At 48.3% G+C, this 26546-nt stretch overlaps 2 protein-coding genes across 12 annotated transcripts in view; one reads left to right on the top strand and one right to left on the bottom strand.

Moving 5' to 3' along the window:
* The window catches only part of LOC102534891 (leucine-rich repeat-containing protein 37A2), a 95329-nt gene extending 84049 nt beyond the window's left edge, over positions 1-11280 (top strand). For 10 of the 11 annotated variants that reach the window (XM_072938908.1, XM_072938913.1, XM_072938907.1 and 7 more), the window contains one exon: positions 8893-9128. In XM_072938908.1, coding sequence (XP_072795009.1) covers positions 8893-8959 — 67 coding nt within the window. In that variant the 3' untranslated portion in view covers positions 8960-9128. Of the gene's footprint in view, positions 1-8892; positions 9129-9905 lie in introns of those variants that run through there. The other variant, XM_072938906.1, reaches the window with a different exon arrangement.
* On the bottom strand, positions 1644-25908 carry UNC45B (unc-45 myosin chaperone B). Its single transcript, XM_072938917.1, has 20 exons — positions 25834-25908; positions 25305-25472; positions 24725-24761; positions 23376-23551; positions 21977-22066; positions 19721-19888; positions 18958-19126; positions 16081-16251; positions 15298-15469; positions 14673-14973; positions 13656-13750; positions 13365-13506; positions 12582-12722; positions 11254-11381; positions 10287-10353; positions 7998-8111; positions 7518-7633; positions 6594-6711; positions 4437-4592; positions 1644-1908 (listed from the first exon to the last, which is right to left on the bottom strand). Exons 2-20 carry the CDS (start codon positions 25470-25472, stop codon positions 1648-1650), a joined length of 2790 nt encoding a protein of 929 aa, XP_072795018.1. The 5' UTR covers positions 25834-25908; the 3' UTR covers positions 1644-1647.
* Between the last annotated feature and the right edge of the window lie 638 nt (positions 25909-26546).

A 26546-nucleotide genomic window follows, 5' to 3' on the forward strand; every position in this document is an offset into this window, starting at 1 on the left:
CATGGAATCTCTACATCAATTTGGGGAGAATTTACATCTCCAGTGTAATGTTGAGTCATCCAATCCATGAACATGATATCTCTCATTTATAAAGATTTTCTTTTATTTCTCTCAATAATATTTTATAGTTTTCTATGTAGAGTCCTTCAGTGTCTTTCATGATTTATTCCTAGGTATTTGATGTGGTTTTATGTTCTTGTAAAGGGCATCATCTTTTAAATTTTAATTTCCCATTACAAGTATACAGAAACACAATTGATTTTTGTAAATTGACCTTCTGTCTAAATTCACGTATCATTTCTGAGTTCATCTGTAGATTTTTCCCATATATATATATGTACATGCACACATGTATAGTCCTGTTGTGTGAATTATTTGAAAGTTTTATTTCTTGATTTTCAATCTTTGTTTTTCATTTCCTTTTCTTGCCTCATTGTACTAGCTAGAACCTCCAGTAGAAAGCTGAATAGAATTGCTAATAGCAAATATTGTCTCATTCTTAATCTCAGGGGATCATCAAATATTATTTGGACTGTAGCATTTTTGTAGATAATCTTTATCAAACTAAGAAAGTCTCCTAATTTTAATTTACTGAAACATTTTATCATGAATTGTTTAATTTTATTGAATGTTTTTCCTGCATCTATTGAGATAATCACGTTATTTTTCTTCTTTATTCTGTTAATGTGATAAATGGAAATGTAATGCAAACTAGATATATCAGAGTTGTCCCTGGGAATTTTGCTGGGCTATTAAGAATAGTCTTCTCTTCCATAACTATGAACCATAACAACTATGGAAGCCTGGAACTTCTGGAGACTGTCTTTCCCACCACATGGAAGGAGCCTGCCAGAAATTAAGCTCAACCCAGAGGAAATCAAAGTCGGGGGATGAGAGAGAGAGAGAGAGAAAGTCACTCACAGAGAAAATAATATCAGATGACAACATTGGAGCCCTAGATTTAACAATGTCAGGCCTTCCCCTGTATTGACAAGATATATGAACCAATGAATTCCTTTTTTATTTTCTTAAAGTATTTTGAGTTGATCTTATTTATATTCATCCCATCCATCTTGCTTGGAAGATTTCCCCAAGCAAATTGCAAAATTCATGTCACACCGTTTATTGAACATAAACTATATTTCCATTACAGTTGGCTGGGACAGGGCACTGTAGCTGAAGCATGCATTTCTAAGCAGCTTATTCAAACAGTATGGAAGGGAGGATATAAAAACCAGCACAGATCAGCATCCAGATACACCAGCATTAACCTTTATATTCACACACCTGTTAGGTCCTAGCTTACCACACAACCCATTTTCCAACATAAAGAACTTCAGCCGCTTATCCTGGCCTTTGGAATGGGTACAGAAAGAATTCCCCAACCTATCTTCCTAATCACAGATGAAAATTATTCTAGGAATCTCTGGAACATAAAAGATGTAAGGAGTAAGAGAGCTAATGAAAGACCCAATCTTTCCTGGAGCAAAGGGCAAGAGTCACAACTCAGGGAGCAGTTACGTCCGTCTTTTATATGGAGGCTTCCTTGTCACTGCTGTGATCCCCAGCTGAACTGACACCCCAGGAGGTCTCAGCTCAGAACTCTGCACGGTGCAGGAGCAGCCCCAGCATCCCCTGGGCTCCTGTCTAAGACGCTGGTTTAATAAAGCCATATTCCATGCATTTGATGAGACATTCCCGAGCTGTCTGGACCACTGCTGCCCTCTTCTCATCTGGCTCTTGTTTGCCCACCACAGTCAGGATCTCCAGCAGCTCACTCTCCACCAGCTTCTTGGCCAGCTCAGCATCGGCTGCCAGCAGGTTGTAAGCAATGACCAGGCCCCGGTGTTGGACTGACGTGCAGTCATGCAGGCAAAGCCGCTGTAAGATCTCCAACCACTGAGTCGTCTGGAGGTGGGGAGGAGGAAAAAGAAGGGTTGGAGGAATCAGTTGGGGGACAGACAAATGAGATTTTGGACTAGATAAACAGAAAGCATTGGCCAGGCTTAGATTCTGAGAGGGCAAACATGTATCTGCTTATCTGTCTGGGTCTCAGCTTCTGCCTATTGGAGCCCCTTGGGACTCGCTAGGTGATGCCCATCTCCTTACCAGGGCCAGGGCAGCAATCAGAGACCTAGAAGGAACTTGAGATAATCCAGTGCTTTCATTTTATAAGTGGAGGAACTGAGTTCAGGGAAAGGAAATAACTTAGCTATGGTCACACAGCTGGAAATAGTAAAGAGCAAACATTCACCCATCCATTTAATTTTTAAGCATCTTGAGAAGCAAAGGACAGGCCCACTGCCTGCCTGAGTGGCATGGGGATGGAGAGTGTTCAGCAAGGGGGATTCTAACCCTGGGCACATATGCAATGCCTGCTTCTGCCCACCCAGGTGCCCTTAGAGGCATGCCCTAGGCATGCACTCCACTAGCCCTGACTTCAACTGGAATTAATACTGGGGTCTGGAATGTGTCCTCTCCTCCATTCCTCCCCCATCTCTCTCCTCCCTTCCCGGTTGTGAAGCTGCTTGGGGAAAACAGGACTCTAGACCCCTCCAGTCACCCCAGGACACAGGGCTGGAGCTGAGAACAGAACCAGGAGGCTAGACATATCATTCAACAGACACACATGAGCAACAGAATAGAATAGTTATCAGTATGGGATTTGGAGTCAGAGAGACTAGTGTTCGGGTCCCAATTCAGCCCCTTACCAACTGTATGGCCTTAGCTAAATTATTTAACCTCTCCAAGCCTTGGGAGCCTCATCTGTCATCTTTTATGCCTACCTCACAGCATTGTGATGATTCAGTGATATGACGCATGGAAAGAGCTTAACATGGGAGCTGGAGCATCGTAAGAGCCCCAAAGTAGATGTGGACAGGAGTGATGATTCCAGGCACTGATCCAATGATTTCCCCTTTGCTGCTTCGTGCCTGTTACACCCTTCTTTAGTCAGCAGGGATACCTTTCTACGTGCACCCCTCTCAGATGGGAAGACAGACACAGGAAGAAAAGGCAAATGATTGCTTCTGAGCTTCTGAGCAGATTTTTGTAAACTCTGCACTGATTCTCCCATCACAAAGACAGGAAAGGAAAGTTCAGGTAGCTGTGGTAGGGCTCAGGGAATGATTGAACACTGATGGGTAACTGATCACGGGTCCAGCACCCATCGCTCCCAGGGACAGGAATGCAGCCAGGATTCCTGAGTCCCTCGGGAAGACAAAAGAAGTGGTCAGGAGTGGGTAGCAGTCCTGAAGGCTTTCAGTCCCCTCCTATCTAACTGGCTGTGTGGCTTTAGGCTATTACTTTTCTGAGCTCAGTTTCCTCATCTAGAACTAAGGGTAATAATCATCATGCCCACTGCACAGGGTCATTGGGAGTGTGGAATGATGTAATAGACATAAACACTTAGAGAAGTGCCTGGAGCGTTGTAAGTGAAGGAGTCGCAGAGCACCCCACCTCTGATTTACTGAATCAGAATATTCGATGAATGCACGAGGTCCTGGGTCCAATCCCCAGTACCTCCATTTAAAAAACAAACGAAAAAGAATATCTAGTAGAAGTGTTTTAACCAGCCTTCCAGGTGACTCTTACACACCTTATAGTTCTGAGAAACTTGCCTTTGGGAAAGTGCTGAAGGCAAGGACCAAGCAGGATGAGTTACATCTCAGAGAGAGACCCCTCCTCTATTGCCAGGACAGCATAAGCCCCCATGGAACTTAGAGAAAACACACACACGCACACACACACACGCACACACACACACAGCATAAACCCCTGTAGAACTTAGAGAAAACACACACACACACTTACCTTAAGCTGACTAAAAGAGCCTGCCTTTTAAAGCAGACTCGCTTTAATATGTTTGAATTGAGATGTTTACATTTTTTTCACTGTCAGTGGCAATGATGCCCACGAACTTAAGTTCAGTTTGGTGAAACAAGGAAAGTTTCATTTTGCACCCCCATGTTTGTGACTGTGTCAACATCACTCCTATTACTCCTCTCGAGATGGCCACAGTCCCTCCAAAGGATCTGGTCTTCACATTCACTAAAGAGAATCTGCCGCCACTTTACCAAACTGCGAGCTCCCTGTGGTACCCCAAACACATCCACGCTTCTCTGGGGGAGCTTGGGGGCTCCACAGCAGTAGTTAAGTGGTTGTTATTATTCTTAAGTAATGAGTCATAAGCGCCACCAAAGGCAGTGGGCAATTTGAGGTGGCACACTTAGGGAGTCCAAATAACGAGCGTAAGGGGCGGAAGTGTATCAAGTCTTCTCTCTTTAGGTGGTAGGAACAGATCCCCAAGGGGCTGGGAAGAGTTACCATGGGGGCTGGCCTCCCTCCAGGGGATCGTACAGGGCAGTGAGGTCTCAGGGTGGGGAGATTCTCTAGAGCCCACCCAGCCTCTTCCTGCCCCCAGGGCCCGCTCTCACCACTTGAGTCATCTTGAGGCACAGTTTCTTATGTGCTGCTGTCAGCATGGCCAGGGCCCCTGCGGCTGCATTCTGCACCTTGTCATCATCCTCCCCACAAAGCAGCACCACCAGCTTCAGCCGGTCATTCCCATCAGCCAGGAACCTCTCCTGTACCTAGGGGAGGCAGGCAGATGGCTCAGAGAAAAATGCCCCCACCTGCCCAGCCTGGAGAGGGAAAGATGCATCCTGAGCCACAGTGTCTGACCCAAGATCCCTCGGAGTTTTCCTTTGAGCGGCTCGCCCATGACACCTCCTCCAGGAAGTCTTCTCTGATTAGCTGAAGGGGCTACCAACTCCTCCAGCTAAAAGGTTAAAGAGAATAAGGGATTCCCCACATAGCATCCTCCATCACTTCTTTTTGCATTCAACTCTCCACCCCTCGGGAAAGGGCAGGCCCAGACTCTTGAAGGGGAGATGTTCCTGAGGAGCCGTGTTTCTCTTCTCTTTGGGGAAGCCCAGACTTTTTCTCCCACCACAGATGGGCCTTCAGGGTCTGCCATAAAATGACTCTGCAGTCCCTGAGGCACAGAGGCTTGGCAAGCAAGGGACAGTTGTGTAGTTTATGTGGTACTCAAGAGCTGCTGTACCATTCACCAGGTGAGGAATGCAGCTTCCCAAGAACCTGAAAGCCAGGAGAAGAGCCTCCCAGGGCCCGGGGACCAAATGCGGCCATGAACTAGTTTTCCTCATGGAAGGCAAGTGATAGGGGTTACTTCCAGGCCATCATGGCTGAGTGCTACAGGGGTCTCCCCCGTGCCGTGGTCTGTCTCCCCACTCGCCATCTGAACGCAGACCACTCCCAAGGTGGCAGAGGGGTAGACAGTTCTTTGTGGGGCAGGGCTCTGGTGATACTTACTGATGATCAAAGAAGCCTGGATCCCCAAGTCATTGCTTCGAAGTGAACCTTCCAACCCCAACGTGAGCAAGAAATGATGTGAGTGAGAAATGAGCTTCTGTCCTGTTGGGACCACTGAGCATTTTGATTTGGGTTGTTGTGGCAGCTGGTGCTCCTTTGGGAAGGCGATTCCCCCTCCCATGGCTCACCCCTCCCCTTTCTTTGGACATACTCTCTCCTCCCACTTGGCTGCCGGGCCCCCAGCCCAGCCTCAGGCCAGCTCCCTGGTGACCCGTGGTAGCTTTATTTCTTTTGATTAACAGGCTTTCATGGATCAGGTTTTCCTCCTATAACAGGGAGAAGATCCAAGACTTGAGGGAAGAATTGAGGGTGGGATGGGGGTACAGCTCAGTGGCAAAGCGTGTGCTTAGCATGCACGAGGTCCCGGGTCCAATCCCCAGTACCTCCATTAAAAAAATAGTAATATAGTGATAAAAAATTTTAAAAAGAATTGAGGGCAACAGAGTGGCTCTCAAACTCACCCCTACGTAAGCACCCAGGAGGGCCACTTGGCCTGGTTCTCATGGTAACGAAGGACCTCAGATTTCCACCCTATTGTTACCTCTGATGAGGCTAATACCTACAGACACAGCAGTGTTCCAGCAGGATGGAAAGAAAGACATTCATTCATCGCATGGTGATAATTTATCCCAGTACTGGACCATGAAGCCACTGACACGTTCTGAATTCATTTTGTTTTTACAAATCCTGTAATTATCCTGTGAATTGCATTATCCTAGTGCATTGCAGTTTCTATGGAAACAGTGATCATTCATTAAATGGTAATGTTTAACATATTCTAAAATTGTTTGTAACTGTTTTTGCCCTGCTTCATTCTTTTATATATGTGGAGCTGCAGCAGTTGCAAGTGGTCCAGCTTCTCTTGATTGTAAGAGGCCCTGCCTATGAGACTATTTAGGAAGTAACTTGGGGAAATGGCACTTTGACCCCATCCAGCCCAAGCTTTGGGGTCAAAGCCCCAGCTGGGGATGATGTTATTTTGTATGTTTTCCTTTGTCTCCTTTGTGCATATATTCTCCTGGGGGTCCCTACACGGAGAGGTGCTGTAATCTAGGAAAGACTCAGGGATTCCTGGGTTCTCTGGCAAAGTGCTACCTTAATACCATTGTAACAGCCCCCAGTCTCACGCCAGGCCCAACCTTGTGGCCGAACTCTCCGTGCCTTGATCAGCCCCCATCCCCATCCTCAGCCCCCCTCACCTCCTTGTTCACCACCATGTTACACATGCACTCGGTGGCCGCCTGCCGCAGCTGGTCATGATTCTCAAACATGTAGTTCTCAATGTCTGGCAAGGCCTTCTCCTTAAAGATCTTCTGCCTAGGGTGTGAGGGGTGGAGAAAGAGAGGCCACTGAGTCCTCTGCAGTGAGCATTTGGTGTTTTTGGCCACCCCTGGGCCATCCCACATCCTTAGCCAACATGGTGTAGGTGGCATTAATCCCACCCCCACCTCCAAGAGGGGCACCCAGTGACAGAGCCCAGCATCTTGGCCATAGCAACAGGTCTGGGATAAACAAGTCACCCTGCTGGAGATTTTTTTGTATCATTGCTGGGGAATGGCTTTCTTTCTCCTGTTGGGTATGAAGCCAAGAAGGTATGAGATCTGGAGCAGCCCTTGTGATTATGAGACAGGGGAGAAGCCCATCTGAGAATTAAGACAATACAGACAGAAGACATGGAGAGAAATAGGACCTGGGACGGCTTTGACACCCCTGTATCAAGCCGCACCTGAATCCGGACTACCCCAGACTTTTTATTTACACGAGTCATTAACTTTCCTTTATGTTTGGAGTTAGAGTAAGTTTTCTCCACTCACAATCAAAAGAATTTCAACCCAATGCATTCCATATACTCCATGATCCCCCATTTCCGAGAAGGAATACGTGGTATCCCCACCCATCCACTTGCTCTCTTTTTTTCACTACTTCAGATGAAAGTGTCTTTATAGTTCCTTTGACTTTGTACACTCAATGTGGTTTTCCAAGTGCTAACTCAGATCCCTCTCACAGTCATTTCTACCCCCTGCCTTTGATCCTGTCCCCCAAGGAAAGCACACACAGTACACATGACATGTTCAATTTCAGGACGCCTCTCTTCACCCCTGCCCCCTCCACATCCCACTCACCGGAGTTTGTCACTCCGCCCAGACAGGTTGGTGAGGCCCAGGAGAGCCTCGTAGTTCTGGAGCCCGTCCCTCTCTGTGTCCAGGAGTCTCACAAGGGGTCGCACCACCTCATACACCTATGGGGGAGAGGGTCAAGGTGTGGTCGGATGGATACCGTGTTCCCCCAGTCCTTTATAGTTGCCCAGCTCTAGAATTTCCAAAGCACCTGCCTGCCCACTGTGTGATTCAGCCTTCGCAGTGCTCCTGAGAGGCAGGATTAGTTCCTTTACTTTGCAGACGAGAGAACTGAGCTTCCAAGAGGATAGCCTTTTTAGTTCAGGCAGAGCCAGACCTGGAATCCACCCACCTCCAATTCATTGGCCTCTTCGTGAGGGCACCATGCCCCCGCTCCCAGGCCAGGGGTAGGGTGACAAGGGGAAAGGTCCTTGGGAGCAGAGGAGACTCCTCCCATCACCCCCTCTGACCCCCCCAGTCGCTCACCCGCTCCCCAGGGAAGGCGATGTCCGGATTGGAGACCGCGGCGATCTTTGCTAGGGCGTGGGCTGCCTTCACTTTGCCCACATCTGTGCCCTCCAAAGCCAGAGGAATCAGAGCCTGCAAGAAAGGGCACAGTCACTCCTCGGTCACAGACATGCAGAGGCCTCTATCCGCGCCCTCCCTCTCCAGCTGCTGTCTGTTCCACCCGAAGTTCAGGAAGACTCAGCAAGGTAGTCAGTTCTTGAGCATCACAGAAAACACTGAAATTCTTAATCACAGATTCACTCCCCCAGTTCCCAGCACACGTGGAGGTCTTCACTCACACTCTCCCCTACCCATCCGTACGTTTGTTTGGCTTTTGGAAAAATAAACAGATCGATACGCTGATGGTTTGCTTTCTGCCTAAGTCAAACCTAATCAAAACAGCAGTCATTTATTGAATGCCTACCGTGAGCCAACACTTTAAGTGAATTTTCTCTAATCCTTGTGACATTCTGCAAAGTGAGTGTGTGATTTTTTTTTTTTGCCACAAACATTTGGTTTTATTTTATTTATTTATTTATTTGTTTATCTGAAGTACAGTCAGTTACAGTGTGTCAATTTCTGGTGCACAGCACAATGTCGCAGTCATGCATATACATACATATATTCGTTTTCATTTTCTTTTTCATCAAAGGTTGTTTCAAGATATTGAATATAGTTCCCTGTGCTATGCAGAAGAAATTTGGTTTTTTATCTATTTTTATATATAGTGGTTAACATTTGCAAATCTCAAACTCTCAAATTTATCCTTTCCCACCTCCTTTCCCCTGGTAACCGTAAGATTGTTTACTATGTCTGCGAGTCTGTTTTGTAGATGGGTTCATTAGTGTCCTCTTTTTTCTTTTTTCTTTTTTAGATTCCACATATGCGTGACATCATATGGTACTTTTCTTTCTCTTTCTGGCTTACTTCACTTAGAATGACGATCTCCAGGTGCATCCATGTTGCTGCAAGTGGCATTATTTTATTCTTTTTTATGGCTGAGTAGTATTCCATTGTATAAATATACCACCACTTCTTTATCCAGTCATCTGTCGATGAACATGTAGATTGCTTTCATATTTTGGCTATTGTATAAAGTGCTGCTGTGAACATTGGGGTGCATGTATCTTTTAAAAATTAGAGTTCCCTCTGGATATATGCCCAGGAATGGGATTGCTGGACCATATGGTAAGTCTGTTTTTAGTTTTTTGAGAAATCTCCATACTGTTTTCCATAATGGCTGCACCAAACTACATTCTCACCAACAATGTAGGAGGGTTCCCTTTACTCTACACCCTCTCCAGCATTTATCATTTGTGGACTTTGGAATGATGGCCATTCTGACTGGTGTGAGGTGGTACCTCACTGTAGTTTGGATCTGCATTTCTCTGTTAGTTAGTGATATTGAGCATTTTTCATGTGCCTATTGGCCATTTGTATGTCTTTGTTGGAGAATTGCTTGTTTAGGTCTTTTGCCCGTTTTTGGATTGAGTTGTTTGTTTTTTGGTTATTAAGTTGTATGAGCTGTTTATGTATTTTAGAAATTAAACCCTTGTCAGTCTCATCATTTGCAAATCTTTTCTCCCATTCCGTAGGTTGTCATTTTGTTTTCCTTATGGTTTCCTTTGCTGTCCAAAAGCTTATACATTTAATTAGGTCCCATTTGGTTTTGGGTTTTTATGTTTTCTTTTGTTTTGCCTTTGCTTTTATTTCTATTGCCTGGGTAGACTGCCCTAGGAGAACATTGCTAAGATTTCTGTCAAATAATATTTTGCCTATGTTTTCTTCTAGGAGGTTTATCATATCTTGTCTTATAGTTAAGTCTTTAAGCCATTTTGAGTTTATTTTTGTATAGAGTGTGTGATTTTTTTCCCCCTCGTTTTACAGATGAGGAAACTATGGCTCAGGAAGACTAAGTAATTTGCCCAAGGTTATGCAGCTAAAAAGGGGACAAATGAGGACCGGACAACAAGTCTCCTCTAGCGGAGCCCAAGGTCTCTGTTCCTTCCAAAAGCAAGGAGGAAAAATAAGATTCCATAGTAAATCTCATGCCACATCATAAATTCAGACAGAAGTTGGTTTTGGGCACAGACAGCAGAGATCTCTGAATGACCGTATTCCAGGAGGTTGGGTTGGGGCAGGGAGTGCATTATTCTTGGGCCAGGCCAGGAGCATACGCACACACAGACACACAGACACACACATGCATGTGCTCTTCCCCATTGGAGCACCTTCTAGAATGGCAAGAAACTTATCTCGCCCAATTACCTTGCCACCACCTTGAGCCACGATGGTGCCTCGGTCCTTTGGGTTGTCACACAGTGCCAGGAATACCCTGGAGGACAAGGATAAAGGACATTCAGTGCACGAGCCAACAGATTAGACCCAGTGAAACCTTGGGAAGTGCCACCCCTGTGCGCTTGCCCCAAAACTAACCTTAGGAAGATACTGCCATGGACATAAGTGGCTGGGGAGGACATGAGGCCAGATGCAGCTGCAAAGAGCTGCCCTATTTCTGTTCAGGCTCATAACAAATGGCTTCCTGCTACCCGCCACCCAGGAGAAACTTCAACATGGAGGCACCTCAGGACTTCTGTGCTCTGGCCCTTGCCTCCCTCTCTGTCTCATCTAGCACCCCTCTCTCCCCAGGACTTCGTGCTCCAGGCATATTCCAGGAGAATCCTGTCCTCAATCGCTCATTCTCCCTCCATCCTCAGTGTCTTTGCATACGCTGTTCTCTCTGCCTGGAACCCTTCCCTCCACTGCATTTGAGGGGCTCCTTTTTGTTCATCAGGGTTCCCCTGAGTTGTCACATCTTCCAGGAGGCGTTCCAGACTGCCCACCCACCTACCCTCCAGTCTGGCCAGTTGGGTACCACGGCTTGTGCTCCAACCAGCCCTCTATATGTCCCTCCTCGTGGCACCCACTACACTTTATTGTAACTGTGAGCCTGTCTGCCTCCACATCGGGCTGCACATCAGTGCCTTTCATCTCGGGAACTGCAGGGCCTGGGAACCAGGTGAGCAGAATGGACAGTGACCTCTTTCCTCCCAATGCAGTTGCACCTGTGATGGCCCACCTGCCATGTCGCTTCTCAATGCTGACCTCCTTCAGTCTCCTCTCCAGGCCCCCAGTGGCTCATTCCCTCACTTACTCCCCCAGTATCTCTATCTCCCTGCCCAGCCTCCTGCCTCCGGGCCCCTCAGCCCCCAGCCCTGGCCTGCCACAGCCGCACCTGGCCAGCAGCTCTTTGGTCTGGTCGGTGAGGATGGCATTGTCTGCTTTCACCATGCAGGCCAGCGCCGAGATGACACCAGCCTTCAAAAGCCGCTTAACCCGCATGTCTACAAAGTCCTTCTTGTCCTGGGGAGATGAAATGATGGTAAGGAAATCCATCTCAAAGACTCTTCATTCACAGAGGAGTGAAATAGAAGGAGCATCCAAAACACTAGATCACTAGATGACCCATACGTGACTTATCTTGCAGAAGGCTGGCTTTCCATCAGGGTGAGCATGCAGAGGGGAGAGAGGGGAGGTGGGCAGGAGTGAGAGGGGAGAGAGAGCGGACAGAGCTGACATAACAATGGATTGGGTTTTGCTGGAAACCCAGAGTCTGCCCTGGAGTTAAATATTCCATATAGATAATCCTTAGAGTAGCTGGAGAGCTCATGGGAAATCTCTAGAAGCCAAGTTTGAACTTCACGGCAGCAGAACATGCTATACACACTCGCTTGCATGAAAAACCATGCAGCTTTATAAACTGATTTAGAGAATGTTATAGCAAGGGGGAAAACCCCTGGAGTATTTTTCCCAAATTGGGTACAAAATGATGACCACATTCTGATTATAACTATTAAAAGGAAAAAATGCACAGAACAAAAGAGCTTCTGGTGGGTGATAAACAAAAAGGCCGACAGTGGTCAGTGGGGAGAGGATGTAATTGCAGGCAGCCATGTTCTTTCCCTAACTGTCCCCCTTTTTGTTTGTTTTGCATCATGATTATATGATTTTGATCATTTAAAAAAAACTAACTGCTTTACTGGCTAGAAGTGTGATGCACATATATTCACATGCAAACCACACACAAAATACAACTTTGTGTGCAGGGAATCATTGTGGGGAGGGCCGCAAGGGGATTTGTGACATCTGGGCTGCTGCTTAACCACATCCTTCCTCTTCTCATCATTCGTACGCAGATCCCCAAACCCGGATATCCCAGAAAATGAAGTTTTTATAAATGTGGAAAACGTGAAATACAACTGTCTGATGTCCATGAAATCAACACGTAAATTGCAAAACGTTCATCATGGCCTCCATTTGGTCTCTCAGACTACAAATTACTGACTCCCCTTCCCCCTCCCCCTCCACAGAATACTAAAACTAAGAAAAAACAGAGTGCCACCTAGTGGGAGAAACTGACCATGATCCTCTTCAATGTATCTGTATCTTCCACCAAATCCTCCCAGACACAGACTGCACAGCACCTGAACATCACTAACTTTCCTTCAAACCTCTCTGACGGTCTGGTGGTATAGGCCCCCTCCCAGCCACCCCCATCCCCACCTTGGGATGCTCCTCAGGCACGTGCTGCTTGGAGAACTTGGCGAGCTGCACCAGCTCAGGGATGACCTCCTTGACATCGTAGCTGTTGGTGCAGTTCACCAGGGTGGTGGCCACCGAGTACAGGATGGTCTTGTCAGGGGTCTGGAGGCAGGAGGTAGGGGAGAAGAGGGGACAGGCGCAGAAGGAAACTGAGAACAAACCGCTGCTTCCAAGAAGCTTCCTCTCTCGGCTCTTGGCTCTGCTCGCATAAGGTGGGCAGCAGTTTCTCCTGCCCCGTCAACAACACCCCTGAGAGCATGAATGGGGGTCCTCTGAGTGTCCTCTTTGCTTTGTGCCCCTTTCAAAAGCTTTCCATCAGACTAGGGTGGGACGCGGTGGGGGCTGGACTCCTTCTGCTGGAAACTCCCTCCCATACGTCCGCCCTTTAGTGATGAAAAAGAGCCAGAGGGTTGGTCCAGCAGAGGAGGAAAGGAGTCTGGGAGGGACTTGGAAGGAGGGGCGGGCCCAGAAGATGCTAGGTACCACCTCTCAGTCCTTCAAGACCTCAGTCCCAGGAGTCCCAGGAAAAAAAAAAACCGACCTCTTGTTCATCCTCCCACTGCCTGGAAGGCATGAAGAGGAAAGATGAGGATCAGAAAAGAGAAATGACCCACCCCGGTTTACATGAAGAGTAAAGGGTAGAGTCAGAATGAGGACACAGAGATCCAATTTCTCAGGCTCAGGGGAGGCTGTGTGAGTCCAAATCCAACCAACCCTGAGGCCAGAGGTCAGGGCCACACTTGCCTTGGCCAGCTCAAACATGGCCTGCAGGGCAGGGATGTCCTGAACAAAATCATCCTTCACATCAGCGTCCAGCGTGAGGTAGGCCAGGCCCTCCACTGCCCATCGCCGGGTCCGGGTGTCTATGGATGCGTTGCACAGCCACCTGGGGGAGGGGAGGCACTGGGGAAGGATGCCAGGGGCAAGAGTGAAGCGATTCAGGGGAGTGGGCAGCAGGTCGGTGGCCTATCTGGCATCCACTAGGGCACATCCTGGAGAGGAGACGGTGGGCCTGGGGAAATAAGACCCCCTTACTTGCGACACTGTTTGGCCAGCTTCTCTGTGGACCCTTCAGCAAACTGCCGGAGACCGTAGTCTGTGCCGCCTGCAGAGCCAAGTTTACAGAGTCCCTGCGGAGGAGGGGAGACATGGAGGATCAGAGACACCAAGACTTGGGGACAAGGCCTGGCTTAAACAGGTCCCTGGGGCTGGAATCCTTTGCCCCTTTTCTTTGCCTGGATAAACTTCAGCACGTCCTACAGAACTCAGCTCAGGTGTCACCTCCTCCGAGATGCCTTCCCTGAGGCTTCCCGGTTAGGGTAGACGTCCACAAAGCTGGAGGCTTTTACCCTACCCCTCCCCCCCAGGGATGCTTTGTGTCTTCATTTTGAAAAATCAGCACAGGAGAATAGTAACCAGATCTGAAATCGCAATGAGAAAACGTATGACACAAAAACTGGCAGTGAAATCATATTTTGTGGGTGACAAATTCGGATGGGCAGGTGTTTACCTGGGGAAAAAATGTCTCCCGTAAGAGAAAACCCACCATGGCAGCAGATAAAATTCGTTTTTTTAAAACTGATATGAAAAACCAGATCAATGACTCACATCCTCACTGTAATTGTTGACAAGAAAAAGGTCAATAAAAGTATTTTCCGTAAAAATAAAATGGAATAAAATGCAGCAGGTTTAACTATGCTATGTAGAAACTGACTTTTTTGGTTGTACTGGGGATTGAACCCAGGACCACAGGCATGCTCAGCACGCACTCTACCACTGAGCTGTACCCCCCTACACACCCCTAAACTGACTTTTTGGAGTCTGCACTAAAACTACTTGCTGGACAAAAACTCAGCAGTGTTCATTTCACTCCAAAGCATCGGGGCGAATGTCGTCAGGGCTCCGCAGCAGGATCCCCCATTCTGAATCCATATTCTCATAGCCTCCTGCTTGTCCCCTTGCTCTGGGTGCCTCCTGCCGCGTGGTCTCCTCACGTCTCCTTTCTCCGGGTGTCCCTGTGCCCCGGATGAATCTGGTACCCGGCCCACTCACCACCAGCGTGCGGATCTTGATCTTTTCGTTCTTGGTGGTCTTGTAGATCTCTTTGAGCAGCGACACACCATTGGTGATGATGAAGGTGGCACGGCTGAGCTTGGTGGATGCATGGACGAGGGCCTCCACAGCCACCAGCTGGTCTGTCTCCCGCTCTGAGCCACACAGCGCCACCATCATCTCCATCACACCTTTCAGTCCCAGTAGCTGATTGCCCAGGTCAAAGGGGCCTTGCAGGATCCCTGACACCGTCTGGATGGCAATCACATTCTTGTCCATGTCCTGGGGGTCAAACTTGCCCCTAAAACACAGGGCAAGCATGGTCAAGAAAACTGGCCAAGGAGGAGGTAGGAGAAGTGTACGATTTGGGGGCCACATGAGTGTGCCATCTTGGAAGCACATCTCCCAGCCCCAGGACAGCCTTCGGATGACTGCAGCCCAGGCCCACATGTGACTGTAACTTGTCAGCCCCAAAGCCAGAACTACCCCGCCAAGCCTCTGACAAACTGCTGTCATGTTGTGAGCCAATAAATGATTTCTCTCATTTTAAGCTCCTAAATTTTGGAGTAACTTGTTACACAGCCACCGATAACTAATACAGAGCCCGCCCCTTCAGGAAACTCACGTGATGTACTCCTCGCAGATCTTGCGGAAGTGATCGCGCTCCGGGTCACAGCGCAGGTCATCGTAGAGCTTGTTGATGAGGACACTGGCCAGCATGCGGGTGTTGTCAGTCAGGGGCAGGCAAGACGGCAGATCTGGAACCTGCCCCACCACCTTCAAGATCTTCCTCAGGCCTGCGGGATGGACGGCAGCAGGTGGAAGATGCCTGCTGAGCCCTGTCCTCACAAGCAGCCCCCTCACTCAACTGTGTCTTACCTCCAGCTCTCGCCAGCCTGCCTTTGGGCAGCGCATGGCTTATCCAGAGTGGCTTATCCCTGGGGTGGGGCCAGGAGAGCCAGGTTTTACACCTGACTCTGCCCGAACCTAAGCAACCCCCTTCCTGCTATGAGCCTCTATTTTCACATTTACAAAATCAAGACTAGTTGATCTCAGAGGTCTCTACCAGTGCTGACAATCTGTGCCTTGACATATAACCTCCCTCAAATACTATTTTATATTCTCTTTCCCCCAGACTTCCTCGCTTGTCAGGAAACTCCACCCAGATGTTTCTGAGTGTGTTGTGTTCTCTGCGTGTGTTCAGGTCCTGAATTCAGAAGCTTGACCTCCACCCTCACCAGCACACTGGTGGATCCTAATATGCTAATACACTTTCCCAGCTTTTCAGTTGGGAATGAAGACTTCTCCCAGACAAGAGCCGTACCCCTTCCACTTTCTGCTAGGTGCCTGGTACCCTGGTTGCCCACTGGAAAGGCTGGGGTGAGCCCCGACCCTCCCATCTCCTCACCGTTATCCACCACATAGATGGTGCGCGAGTTGTCTTGAATGGCAAGGTCCTTCCTGGGGACATTCTTATTGAGCAGGTTCAGGGCCTGATCCCTGCCCTGGCCAGACACCTTCTTACTGACCAGCATGTCGAGCAGGTGGTTGGTGATCTGTTTCAGGTCCTTTTTGGTGTCTGAGGAAGGAGAGGACAGTGGTAAACAGAAAGGACCAGGGAGTCTTAGGGCTGTAGAACCAGTGATGGCAGAGGCTTCTGGAAGGACTCTGGAAATACTGAATCCACTGCTTCCTAGATTTTGGAATTTCCCAGGGAAGTATAGTATTGCCCATCTCACTCCAAAAAAAGGAAGGGAACTCTCTAAACAACACCCCCAAGGGGTCCTCCAGCCACTCTGAACACTGACCTCTGCAACAGCCTATTCCATACTTGAACAGCTCTGGTTCTTAGAAAGTTCTTCACTCCCACGCAATGACTGGCAGGGATCCAGAGATGCTTCATGCAGTTTCTACTACACTGATTTAATAAAATGTTTTCCAGAAAGGAAATTTACATCCCTACATACATCTTACTCCCCACAAATTCAGGCATGCTGGGAGCCTGAATTTCAAGCCTTTGCTGGGATACCAGCTCTTCCCTGTTCACTGCGGACCTTAAAAGCAAATGCCTCTTCCTGCTTTTGCCCTGTCTGACCTTTCTGGAACTTGGAGATTTTTGTCCTCATTCTGAGTTGGAGCCCAAAGGCAGGCAGGTAGAAAATGAAAAATCGCCAAGTCGTGTCATATAAATCAATGATGAAGAAATGGGGCTATTTAACGAAAGAAGTAAAGACATGAGTGGACATGAGATAAAGGTATGTCATGAGACTTACTCTGTGAGACTCCAGAGGGCAGAACCGGGACCAGAGGTGGGTGGAGCTACAAGCAGATAGAGCTGAAATCACTATATGGAAGAATCGTTCAGCAGAGATGTCCAACAGCTCACTACCTCCTGAGGAAGTTGCAGTCCCCAATGAAACATGCTCTCGGGGAGTCTCCTCCCATACTGGCCCTGGGTTGGCCTTGTGATCTTATGGCACACCAAGAGGCTTAAAAACCCTTGCACAGTGGGCTTGTCCATTCAAAATGCAGCCACCATGTTACATAGAAACTTAAGCTGCCTGCCAGAGAGGCTACAAGGAGTAAAACTAAGGTGCCCTGGCCAGCACGTCCAGTTAACCGCCGGCCATGAGTGAAGCCATCTTGGACCCTCCAGTGATTCTAGTGCAGAGAAAGAACATGACTTGCTGATCATTACAACAGTAAGTCAGAACCACATCAGGAATTCAGGACTCCAGACAGGTCAAAGTTAACTAATCTCCAAAGAGCTCTGCTGAATCAATAAGAAAAACACTGATACTCCAAGAGGAAAAATAGATAACATGAACAAGCCTTTTCAAGACAAAACCAAATGGCTAATAAGAATAAGGAAAAATGATCAATATCATTAGTTAACTTAAAAAATTCAAACAAGATAATTTTTAGCTATTGACTGGGAGAGTATCTGTAAGAATGACAGTATTCGAATCTGGTGAGAATGATTTGAGACTAGAATACTTATCATCACTTGGTGAGAGCACAAATTGTTGCACCCTCAGAAAGGAATCTGAAAGAGCTTTATTTACATTCATAGCATTTAACTCCAGTTTCTAGGAATTTGTTCCAAGAAAATAATTACAAATGCAAACAGATTTACATAAAGAATGGCAACTGAAATTTTTTTATAAGCATGCAATTAGAGACAATCTAAATCTCCAATAGCATAGGGCTGATTAATGAATTATAATATTGCCATACAATGGAATATAATAGAATTATTTAAGATCAAATTTTCTATGAGTGAACCTGCCTCTGTGCCCTTCCCAGGCTGAGCAGGAAGTTCGAAAATGATGTCTAGGACCTGGATGTGCAGGAAGAAACATGAGCTTGTATGTGTATATATGCAGGAATGAGACAAATGTCAAAATAATAATTATTAAAGTCAAAAGGAATTCTCTTCAGGAATATTAAATGGTATGCAATACTAATGCTTAGAAAGGGGAAAAACACAAAACCGCCCATAGCTGAATTCCAGCTTTGTTAAATAGATATTTATACGGATGGATAGAAAAAAAGACTGAAAGGATACACATGGCAGTGATAATAGTGGTTATCTGGAGACTGGCTTGTTTTTTTCATCTTCACATATTTCTAAAATCTTTCAAATATCTCCAATAAGCCTCTGTTTCTTTTTTAAATTGCATAAAAATACATAAAATAAGATGCACCATCTTAAAGCGTACAGTTCAGGGCATTAAGTACACTCACATTGTTGCATAACCATCACCGCCATCCATCCATAGAACATTTTTCATTTTACACAAGTAAAACTCCACACCCATTAAATAATAACTCCTCATTTCCTCCTCCCCCAGCCCCTGGCAACCACCGCTCTACTTTCTGTTTCTGTAAGTTTGACTGTTTTAGAAAATGCATATAAGTGGAATCATACAGTACTTGTCTTTTTGTGGCTGGCTGATTTCACTTAACATAATGTTCCTCAAGGTTCACCCATGTTGTGGCACGTGTCTGAATTTCCTTCCATTTTAAGGCTGAACAATATTCCATTGTATACGTAGACACCACATTTTGTTTATCCATTCATCCGTCGATGGCCACTTGGTTGCTTCCACCTTTTTGCTGTTGTAAATAACGCTGCTATGCCTCTGTTACTTTCATCATCAGAAAATAAATGGAAAAATAAAACCTGACCACCTCTATATAGAGGGAGTGCCCAGTCCGAGGTGGTAACTGACTCTGCCTTGCCCCCTACCCCCCGGCACCAAAACCGAAGACTGTCTCCTACCCAGAACCAGGGCCTCCTCCTTCCCTCGATGCTCTTGTTTGTCCTCCCCAGACAGAGCGTCGATGATGGCCTGGAGCAGGTTGCAGACGGCCAGAGACATCTCCTGGTTCTCCACGGCCATGAGGCTGCAGATTCGGTCTATCCGGACGGCGTGGAGAATCGCTGTGGCCTAGATGACCCCCACCCCACCCCAGCAAGAACCACAGTCAGCTGCCTGCACTTCCCTTCCCTTCCAGCTGCCAGGCAGGTTAGGGGGTGGGTGATAGCCACCCAGGCAGTAGGGACGCACGCCCAGGCAGCTGATGCCTCATGGGGCCCATGGCCTGGACAGGCCTTTGACACAAGCCAGGCCCCTTTCCAGAGGTGCAGAGCTGCTTTGTCCAATATAGTAGCCACTCGTGCTGGGGAAGTCACTGAACACATGCAAGGTGGCAAGTCCACTTGAGATGGACTGAGTGTAAGATGCACTCTGGATTCCAAAGACTTAATATGAAAAACAGTGAACTCTCATAGCCTTTACATTCAGCTCTTCCTCATAACCACTTTCAATGAATTTATCTTTGCTTAGTTAGACCCACTCCCAGCTCAAAGGAAAACGAGAGGGTCAGCCTCTGTTGGATCCGGGACCAGGCAACCACAGCTGAAGGGGGGCACCTTAGACATTGTATCAGGGGCTGTCATGCCAGCCACGCCCTGCCCACATGCCCACTCCAGGTCCTCAGACTGGCACCCATCCTCGCCATGAACCCCACCCCGCCCTCACCCTCGCTCGGTGGCCACTGCACATGCCCGACAAGGTCCGCACCGCAGCCAACACCAGCTCAGGCCTCTTAGTGTCCACGAGCTGCAGCAGCAGGGCCACGCCGTTGTTCTGGAAGATCCTCTCTGCCCCTGCTTCCTCACGGCCTAGGACAATGAGGTTGTTGGCAGCCTGAAGGAGGGAGGAAACCATGAAGGCCGTGAGGGAGGTCTAGCTACCGAGGTCTCGGCCATGGGCCAAGGTGAGGAGCTGGTGCGAGGACTGGGTCTTCAAGACATCTTCATATTCTCCCGCCCTGTAATCCCATTCCTGGAAACGTGACCCAAGAACATAATTCAAAACAAGAAACAAAGTGGCTTGCAGTAAAGTTCTGTATTTCAGCCATGAAAGTCACAAATGAGAAGACTCCTTAGTAACTTGGAAAAAACATTGATAAGTAGAAACAGAATCCTCGGTTCACTTGGATTGCACTTATGGTAAAATAAAACTGTGTCTATATGCGTGTGGATAAGAAATTTTTAAAGGTAGAGAAGTGTTCAATTAAGGAGGCTGTTAGACTGAGGTGGCTTCAAAGCCTTACAACTAAGTAAGCAAACCCAAACCTAACCTTGTATTGCCTTAAGGTTAAGAAATTGAAATTTAGGGACAACCAATCATAAACAGCTAAGTAGGCTTTCCCAAGTGATGTAATTGCTTAAACCACAGCCAATCAAATAATTGCCTTTCTTTGCTTCCACCTCTTTTCCGTGAAAGTCTTTCTCCTAGTCCCTGTCGGTGGAGGGTCCCTCACCACTTCTGGTTTGGCGCTGCCCAGTGCAAACAGATTTTGCTCAAATGAACTCTTTAAAATGTTAATATGTCTCAGTTTATTTTTTAACAGAAGTGAAATGTCTTTACATGGAGAATTATTTTCCTTTAAAATTTTTCCTTGAATATGGTTTTGACATTTTTCTGTTCATCTGTTCAGGGTAATCTGAAGTTGCAGGGTTGCTCCAGGAGGCTGGAGGTTGTGGGCAGAGGAAGCACTAGCTGGGATTTGAAAGCCTTGGGTTTGAGTGCTGATTCTGCCACTTGCTAGCTGTGTGACCTTGAGCAAGTCATAGCACCTCTCTGGGCTCCAGATTCATTTCTATAAAAGTAGACAGTTGAGCTAGGTTTTCAAGTATCTTCCCAACCAAAAACCTTCCTCCTTGAGGATACATGTACAGTCATTCCTCAGTATCCACAGGAGATTGGTTTCCGGACCCCCACACATAACAAAATCCATGGATGCTCCAGTCCCTTATATAAAATGGCATAGTACAGTTGGCCCTCTGTAACCGCAGGCAGCCAATTGCGGGTCAAAATCTCCAGATCTGGAGAGGAGGACTGGAGCAGGACTTTAGACCGTGGGGTTGGGCAAAGAATTCATGAGGCAAGAAGAGGAAGAGGTGGGCAAATAGATGGAGAGTAAGATGCTGGGGAGGAGGCTGATCAGGGAATTCCAGGCAAGCATTAGCAGAACCGTCATCACTATCAGTCAAGGGCTTTGTACGTTCCAAAGCGCTTTTATCTAGAACAACTCATTAAATCCTCATAAGTGTTTGTTATAAAAGATATTTGCATATTATATGGACTTATTGACCATAAAACTAAAAAATTCCCCAGGCACTGTCAAGTTCTTATAAATATTCAGATGTTCATTTTTTTTCCTCTGAAGGAATAGAAAGAAACATTTTTTAATGCAACAAATTTGGCTAAGAGGATAATATTATGAATAAATATTTTCATGTTTCAGAATGACTTTTTGCAATATTTTGAAATAGAATAAAACATTTTAATGTGTCATTGTATCTCAGGGTCAAAACTAGGGTGAGGCAAGTAAGACACTCCCCTTGGATGCAAAATTTACAGGGACACCAAAGACCTCTGTAATCAAGATAAATGATATTTATTGCAATATTTTAAAATATCAAAATCAGTGCAATGCAAAAAACTCCGTGATAAACAAAACATAAAAATATAAAGACAGGATCCAACCCTGCTGCATGACTCTCCTCACTGGTGTCACCCTAATCCTGGTCCTTTTTATAATTCACCTTGTTTTCTAAACTGCTTAACGTTTGGCCCATTTTTGTCCGCTTCCTCCAAGGAGCCGCTTCCCGGCTCCCGGTCCCGCAACCTGGCAGGGCGTTGGGGGCGGAGCCTACAGCCGATGTGCAGTTACCCAGCGGGTCCCGAGAGCGCCCTCTGCTGACCAGATGGTTGCCCAGCACTCACCTTCTCCAGTTTATCGGCTTCACTGTTTCCGTCCAGGAGAATTTCAAACATTTTCTGAACCCTCGAGTCTGTGGAGAACTGCACACGGAGCTGAGGAGAGAGGAGCGAGTGGGAAATGAGGCAGGCCGACATCCGTATCATTTCAGTCGGCTCCACATAAAGTTCATCTCAGTTAGTATTAGGGTAACTAGTCTTCCTGCTGCCCTCCATCATTCATTCATTCAACAAACATTTACTGAACAGCTACTACGAATCAGACACTGATAGATGCCGAGGACAGAATTGTGAACAAAATCAAGTCCTTGCGCCACAGAGCTCACAGTCTAGTTACATTCACTGGCCCATTTGGTCTTCACAATTCTTGGAAGGCAAAGTATCATCACCACAATTTTGCAGTTAAGTAAACAATTACCTAGTAGATATTTAAATATGGGCTAAAACAGAAAATATATCTACAGGATATATATCTACAGACCCTGAAATGGTTTTCAAGTCCCTGTTTAAGCAAATTAAAACCATTATTTTCAAATGTCTCATCCCTCACTCTCCCAACCCCAACCCCAATGCTCTGAAACTTTCATAAAATGACCTAACCAAACATCGTCTCCCATCTTGCCAGCTCCTTCGGTACCTCCCACTGCTTTGTTCTGCTGGTCCATAGTGCCGCCTATTTCCCTCCTGGGATCGTTTCCTTTCTTGGGGGTGGGGGAATCTCTCATTCACCACCCCTACTCGGATCACTCTTTAGTCTGTATTTTGTCAGCCCTTGGGTCTGCCCTCTGGACATCATGCTGTGGTCCCCCCGGGGGGCTGCCCCAGGCACACAGGAGTTACTGTGTCTTGGAGCACGGAGCTGCGTGATCAGTTACCCTCCTGCTCTTACAGTGGAGAAGCCACACCCCAAGGAGCCCCTCAGAAAATTGGTAGCTAAGCCAGGACTAGCGTGCAGGATTCTTCACTTCCGGTCCAAGTTCTCCTAACACCACTTCATTTTCCTAGAAAAGATTTCCTGTCTTTACTGGTTCCTGGCTCTCCTCCATTCCCCAGTAACATCCTCCCTTCACTTTTTCTAGATTTTTCCTGCTGCCTTTGTCGTCCTAGAAAGAGAGGGAGATTGTATTGCAGACATACTAAGTTGCAATTTTTTTAAAGAAGCCTCCATCTGGAATTTGAATGACTGATGTTCTACTTCTGGATGGCTTGCATGCTCGGATAAGCATCACAGCGTCTCTGATCACTCACAGACAGGTGCACCTGCTCGGCTGTTCTTTGCCACGTGCCCACTCCATCCAAAAGTGTGGAGGTTGGCTAGCCCTGCCCTGGGGTCCTGTTCCCCTAACTTGTCCCTACCAGGAGTAAGAGGAGGTAACCAGGGCTCGTGGGAAGGGGACCCGCTCACCTTCTCCTGGATGCTGATGTTGAGCCTCCTTAGAGTCTCCTGGAAGTTCTGGTTCCGTGGCTCCAGGGTGGCACAGCGCTGCACATCCTTGAAGGCCTGGTCCAACTTCCCCAGGTGCTCCAGTGCCTGGCATCGCCGATACAGAGCCTTGATGTCCGAGGAGTTGATGTCAATGGCTAACGAGGGAGACAGGGAGGGCCTCAGGGGGCTGGGCTGCAGACCACCTTCCTCCATCCCCCACCGCTGCCCCCAACTCCAAGGCTTCTATGTCTTGGAGTATATGAACCCAAGTAGACTATCTGGCCCAAGGCTCCCCTTTGTTAGGGAGGCAGAAAGAATCACAGTCTCAAGGTTGGAAGGGAGCTTAAGGGTTATCTCATCCAATGTCTGATGCTCCAGCCTCTGTTCCATGATCCCTGCCAAGTGCTTATCCAACTGGCGCTTGCATACCTCCAGCAGTGGGGAGCTCCCTCCTTCCAAGGCAGAAAGCTCTTCCTTCTTCCTACCAAATGTATCTCCCTGTAAACTTGCCCTTTTAAGTCCAGCCCTGGAACCTGTGAGATGAAATCCAATCCTTCCTCCTTGTGACAGCCTTTTAGGTATTTGAAAGCAGCTCTCCATCCCACCTGGGAGCTCAAGCTAAATATTGCCACTTCTCTCAGCTGCTTTTCAGGGGATGTCCCCTCCCAGCTGGGCCCCTCCCTTCTGAACTCACTCCAGACTATCTCTGTTTCTCCTAAATAATGGTGGCCAAATCAAAATCCAACACAGACCTGCACAGAGGAAAATCCCCTTCACCCTGCATATTATAGCCCTAAAAATACGGCCTGGAGACTTCCCATTTTGATCACTCTTAATTCAATTCCATTCTATTCTAATGATCACACACTATCCTATAGGCTATTGCGGCACGCCAAGGCCAGCGCTGATGGATGTTTGTTTCTCCTAGTGTCCTCCCCTCAGGATGCCTGGCCTCCCCCAGAGTGGACCAGGCTGATGCCCTGGTTCTGGGGACACCCCACCCCCGCCCCACTGTGAGCATATCCTAACTTACAACAAACTGGCTGTGTCATTACTGTGACAAAAGGATTTCTGCAAGCATCCTTCTCAGAAGAGAAGCTGCCTCCAGCATGTTTAATATGTAAAAATGTGACTCCAGTCTGGCTTTCCTCGAGCTCTCCTTCCACATAAGGGCAGTCCAACTGAAGCCCCGCCTACAACGCCTAGGGTGACGTTTATACAATCTGTAATTCGTGTGAGTCTCGAGAGCTTCTTAGACAAAACAGGGATGTGGGGTGGGGGGGGTGGGGGTGGGGTAGGGAGGGCAAGGGCAAAGTGAGGGGCCTCACCTCTCGAAGCATCTGAAGCCGCCTGAACATAGTTCTCCTGAGAGATGGGGAAGGAAGAAACTCAGTGCAGGTCCAATGCAGAGACAGCCAGAGAGGGTCCCCGAGGTGCAGAGAGGGCTTGCTGGGAGCTGCCACTGTCAGAGGCCAGAGGAGCACCCCTCACTGGGCATGGAAAAGCAGGTGAGCGTTGGCATCAGGCAAACTGAAGCCAGTTCTGCCACTAACGACCTGGAGGTCTTGGGCCAGTGATGGAGCCCTCTGAGCCTTTAGTTTCTGCCTGTGATATGGGCCTGGCAGCAGCAGCAGCCTCCCAGGCTGTCGTTAAAGTGCCACAAAATAACATATGAGAAGCCCCCACCTTCCCCACCGGCACAATGCCGGTTCCCATTAGGCTGGTTCCCATCTGGATGCGTTTCTGTCTCGCAGAGGAGTGGGGCAGGCGGGGGATCCAGGAAAGCAGTGGGAGGTGCCGCTCTCCACCCTGAGGGGTCCAGGTGAGAGGGCTGGGTGACAGACACAGGGATCAGGGTGAGGGGGCTGCCTCCACACCCTCAGCCCCCTGCCCCTCCCCAGCCCAGACCGTTTTCAGGCCACAGGCTGCCCGGTTCCGATAGAGCGTGGCCAGCAGGGCCTTATCCTTGGTCAGCTTCAGGGCCTGGCTGTAGCTCTTGGTCGCGGCCTTGTAGTCCTGCAGCTGGAAATGTCGGTTCCCTTCCTCCTTCAGCTGCACGGCTTCCGTCTCGGTCATCTGTCGGGACAGGAGCAGGTCCGTCTGGCCAGCCCCTCCCTCCAGACCCAACCTGGGCTTGTGGCCTGAGGTCTGGGGCTCTAGGGTCCCCCCCCCCAGGATGGGAGTTGAGGGTGCTGCCTGGAGGGGAGCCACCCCCAGCACCCGCGAGTCCACGACAAGGAAGGACATCGCAACATTTGCTCTGAGCGGGGCCTGAGTGGAGGGCAGTCTCAGAGTCCCTGTGCCTCCCTCCCTACCCTCCCAGCTGGACGGGTGAAGCCACCCCACCAAGGGCCTGAATTCTCACTACAGGCCTTAAAATTCCCTCTGGGTCCCCCTTCTCCCTCCCCAGTCCAAGGAGCACTCCAGGCCAGCTCACTTTCTCACAAGGACGATGCTCTTGGTCTTTCCCCCTGGGGGTGTCGCTCCTCTGAGCTCCCGTGTGAACCTCGAGCCAGCCAGAGTCAGTCTGTCCCTCCCAGCCCCCACCCAGGAGACTTTATCGCCCCTGCCAGTGGCTCCAGGCCTTATTTAGCCACAGGGGCAGGTGCCCCTGGAGTCTGTCATCGATACTCAGGGCCCTCCCCCTCCCCAGACTGGTCAGTCATTACCACGTGGAGGTTCTGACTAACCTCCACCCTGGCACCCCGCTCAGGGCCAGTCCTGGGGGCTCAGGCACTCATGCCCCAAAGAGGGAGAGAAAGATCCAGAGGAACAGGAATCCCCCAGCTGACACCCCCCTCCCTAGGCACAGCTATAATGCTGCTTCTCCACCTCCATCCCAGATAAACAACCCCTCTCCCATCCCCCCACCGCTGCTATTTTGGGAACAGAGTGACAGCTGAGGGGCCGTCAGACTTGGACTGCAGAGCAGCTGCTCAGGTCCTAGAACAACTGGAGACTTCCAGAAATGCCTGTCGGGAGGGAGGAGGGAAGAAGAGGAAAGAAAGTTCCTTCGCCTCTTCTGCTTGTCCACAACTCCCCAACTGCTCCCACATTCACTTGTTGACAATGGCCTTGGCTTTTCAGAAAGACCATTGGACCTGCTGCGTCAGTTTACTGGAAGTGAGTTATTTGTTTGTTTCAGTCTGC

This window comes from Vicugna pacos, chromosome 16 (assembly GCF_048564905.1).
Source record: "Vicugna pacos chromosome 16, VicPac4, whole genome shotgun sequence".
Classification (NCBI taxonomy): Eukaryota; Metazoa; Chordata; class Mammalia; order Artiodactyla; family Camelidae; genus Vicugna; species Vicugna pacos.

Bases quoted from the DNA above. Each gene is read 5' to 3' on its own strand.
- UNC45B (XM_072938917.1), bottom strand. From the start codon at position 25,472: ATGACCGAGACGGAAGCCGTGCAGCTGAAGGAGGAAGGGAACCGACAT. The intron at 15,470-16,080 runs GTGAGGAGATGG...TCCATCCCGCAG, and splicing joins CATCTATGTGGTGGATAACG to GCCTGAGGAAGATCTTGAAG. The intron at 10,354-11,253 runs GTGCGGCTGTGG...CTTGTCCTCCAG, and splicing joins ACCAAAGAGCTGCTGGCCAG to GGTATTCCTGGCACTGTGTG.